Raw genomic sequence first — 3,268 nt, 5'->3', positions numbered from 1 at the left:
TGCAGCAACTTTTTTCTTACTGTCTCACAGTCTACTTCTGCGGCTTGGCTTTGGCCCTCTTACACGAAGCTCAGAAAACCATACCCATCTACATCACACAAGGTTGCCTAGACACTATGGAGACAGACACAAAACCCACAGCCGGGAGTGATGTTGAGCGAGGGAGCTCATACACAGGCAGCGTTCTTCCAGAGACTAAGGAAGTCGTCGATGGAGCGTCGCCCAACAAACACCCCAGAGATGGCATGGCGGCATGGCGTTGGCCATGCATTCAATCTGCCTTCTTCCTTGGAGGCATGCTGCTTGGTGTGGCAACCCGTTTCTTTCAATTTTACACAACCTGTAGACGCTAGCTAACTTCTACTGTCAACATCCAGGATACGATGTCAGTAACATTGCGAACATCCAACCACCGATCTACGAAGCCTTCGGCCAGGTCCATCTCCTGCCATGGGTTGCGACAGGTTACACAGCAACCCAAGTCTGCATGGTTCCCCTCGTCCGCAAGCTCGCGCTTCTGGGCCATGTAAAGCTGCAGATTGTTGCCTACACCTTGATCTTTCTCATTGGTGCAGCCGTGTCTGGTTCTGCCACCAGCATGAACTCCGTCATTATCGGCCGCGCGGTTTCAGGAGTTGGAGGTGCTGGAATCTACCAGCTGTAAGTGAAGTTCAGACTCCCTCATTCACTGGGCCCGCATTAGCTGACGGCGTGATGTAGCTGTATCTTGGTCAACGTCCTTCTCACTACTCCAGCAGAGCTTCCTCGTGTCCAAGGTATCATGGCTGTCTCATGGGCAATTGGACTGACATTAGGCCCCGTAATCGGAGGAGCCTTCGCCGAGAACCAGAGCGCTACTTGGAGATGGGCTATGTATCTCAATCTGCCAATCCTTGCTGTCATCGCCGTTCTCAACTTCGTAGCCCTGCCTCCCATCGAGGTTGGCGTCAACACGCCCCTTATCGGCGGTCTCCTTGCCATCGACTGGTTCGGCATCGTTCTGCACATGGCCGGTTTTATTCTTCTCTGCTCAGCTCTCATCTTCAGCGGTTCCACTTGGGAGTGGTCGTCTCATTCAGCGATCGTAGCCTGGGTTTTCGTGGGTGTAATATACGCCATCTATATTGCGCAGCAATACTTTTGTCTTTTCACTAGCAAAGAACACCGAGCGATTCCTGCAGACCTTCTCAAGAGCCGAACCGTAGCTCTCGTTGGCCTTGGGACAATGGCTGCCGGCAGCTGTTACGGAATCGCCTTGTACTACACACCATTGTTCTTTGCCTTCACAAAGGGAGTCGAGCCAGTCGATGCCGCTGTCCGTATACTTCCCTTTATCTTCACCTTCATCATCTTCAGCATCGTCATGGCCAGCATGATACCAGTAATCGGTCGGTATGCCCCCTTCTACGTGGCAGGTGGTGCCCTAGCAATGATCGGCGCCGGGCTTCAAACTCAAATCACACCTCAGACCTCCGAGGCCAGAGTGATGGGAGTCAGCACCCTCATCGGGGCCGGGACCGGATGCATGTGGCAGACCGGAGTCGCCATTATGACACAGGCCGTACCCGCGAACCGCCGCCTCGACGTCACAGCTCTCTTCATCATGGTTCAGCTTGGCGGTATCTCAGTCACACTCGCTCTAGCTGGTTGTGTCTTTTCGAACCTCGGCTTCAACCGTCTCCACATGTCGCTTTCGGGGCTTGGATACAACGATCACGATATTCGGGAAGCTTTGGCTGGTCTCGACTCCAAAATCTGGACGGCTGCGGATCGTCGGGTGGTTGCGATTGCCGTTCAAGATGTCGCAAGTGTAATTGCTGATCTGCAATTTGTGATTGTGGCGGCGGGAGCTGTGGCTTTCCTAAGTGGCTGTTTTATGAAGTGGGAGAAGCTGGGCTTTGGGAGGGCGAAGGCGTCTAAGTGAACTCGTATGAGTAGGTAATTGCGTTTGAAGCTTGATGAGATGACTCTGGCGGAGAGCACACTGTGCAGTTCAAGGTTGTGTGCTCCTCCCGGTCTAATGTTTTCTTTGTTTTTTCCAGCTTCAACGCTGAAACGTCGCGATTGCCATAACGATGGATAGAATGAGAAAGATGAGCGGGCGGGAAAATTGCAACCTCAACAATCCAGTCTGTGTGGGACACGTACCAGGTAGAATCAGGGCTAAAGGTCCCATTCGTATTTTATTGCAAGGAGGAGATGATATAAAGGATACGAATGAAGAAAAAGATAGTCCTTCGTAGGGAATCGAACAAAAGATGAAGCGTTGGTTTGTCGTATTTCGAGTAAGAATGGATTCCACTGGCGCCTCCTTAACCCCTCGACCACGGTCCCCAAGTCACTTGGTGAAAAGAGGAAAGAAGAACATCCTCAAGTACCTACCCTCACCAATTTGCCCGACGTATACTACCACGTGATCCGTGTATTCATCAGATGCCACCGCCCTATGACATGCACTGGCTTCTAGGTACTCTGTGGAGGCTCTTTCCCATACTGTCGTTTATATACATTCCTTCGAAAAAGTGAGGAGCTTTAAGGCAGGTGACACACTATCTGAGAACTGGCGTATTTTGTTCACTTTATGTATAAAGTTTGTGTCACGTTTGTCTCCCAATGAAGAAAAAAGACCAATTCGTCCATCTGTTTCCTGTTGTTAGAAGTTGCTCTTGTACCCAGGATCAAGAAAGTGCATTAGATGCCTACTGGATTTCATTAAAGTTTAGTTCAACCGAAATGTATGATATCAGTTAATGGTAGGGCTCTTGACTGGCCTACTCCCAGTCTATGTGGTACTAGCATGGAGTCCGATGTTCACTCAGTACCGCTGATGTCTACACTGCAAGAACTGAAGTTTGATGCCTCCTTGCAGAAGGGTCATTGTTGAGAACGCCGAAGTTTTGACGAAATGGGGCAATCACCAAGCTGCCCAGCATGGAGGAAATTCCTCGGAAATACGCGTAGCAGTTTCAGCATCCGTTGCCAATGCTGCTAGCATCTCCCTACCCTTTCCATGAGGCTCCAAGTTTTGTAATACTCCGTAGAAAGAGAAGAAGCCATAACGCAAGAGTTGGGTATTGATCATAGTTGACGCCTGACAGACAAGAAGCTCAAGTGCGAATCTCTGCTATCCGATGACGTGACCTCATCGCCTTTTCACTGCAACACTTGTCGACATCCATGAGATAACGAAAGGAACCATCCGCAGCCTGATAACGTAGTAACGGTACGACCTCCAACTCGACGATCTCCCCCTTATTTCTCAACTTCC

The 3,268-nt window shown here is 50.4% G+C and overlaps 1 protein-coding gene across 1 annotated transcript; it reads left to right on the top strand.

The window, feature by feature from the left end:
• Nucleotides 1-116: 116 nt before the first annotated feature.
• HER10_EVM0007586 (major facilitator superfamily transporter) lies at nucleotides 117-1,924 on the top strand (the record flags this gene model as incomplete). Its single annotated transcript, XM_035477139.1, has 4 exons — nucleotides 117-306; nucleotides 378-660; nucleotides 721-868; nucleotides 941-1,924. 4 exons carry the CDS (start codon nucleotides 117-119, stop codon nucleotides 1,922-1,924), a joined length of 1,605 nt encoding a protein of 534 aa, XP_035329625.1.
• Nucleotides 1,925-3,268: the final 1,344 nt, after the last annotated feature.

This window comes from Colletotrichum scovillei (assembly GCF_011075155.1).
Source record: "Colletotrichum scovillei strain TJNH1 chromosome Unknown Contig00009, whole genome shotgun sequence".
Lineage (NCBI taxonomy): Eukaryota > Fungi > Ascomycota > Sordariomycetes > Glomerellales > Glomerellaceae > Colletotrichum > Colletotrichum scovillei.
Note: the sequence above shows the minus strand (reverse complement) of the source record. Positions and strands in the feature narration are given on the sequence as shown.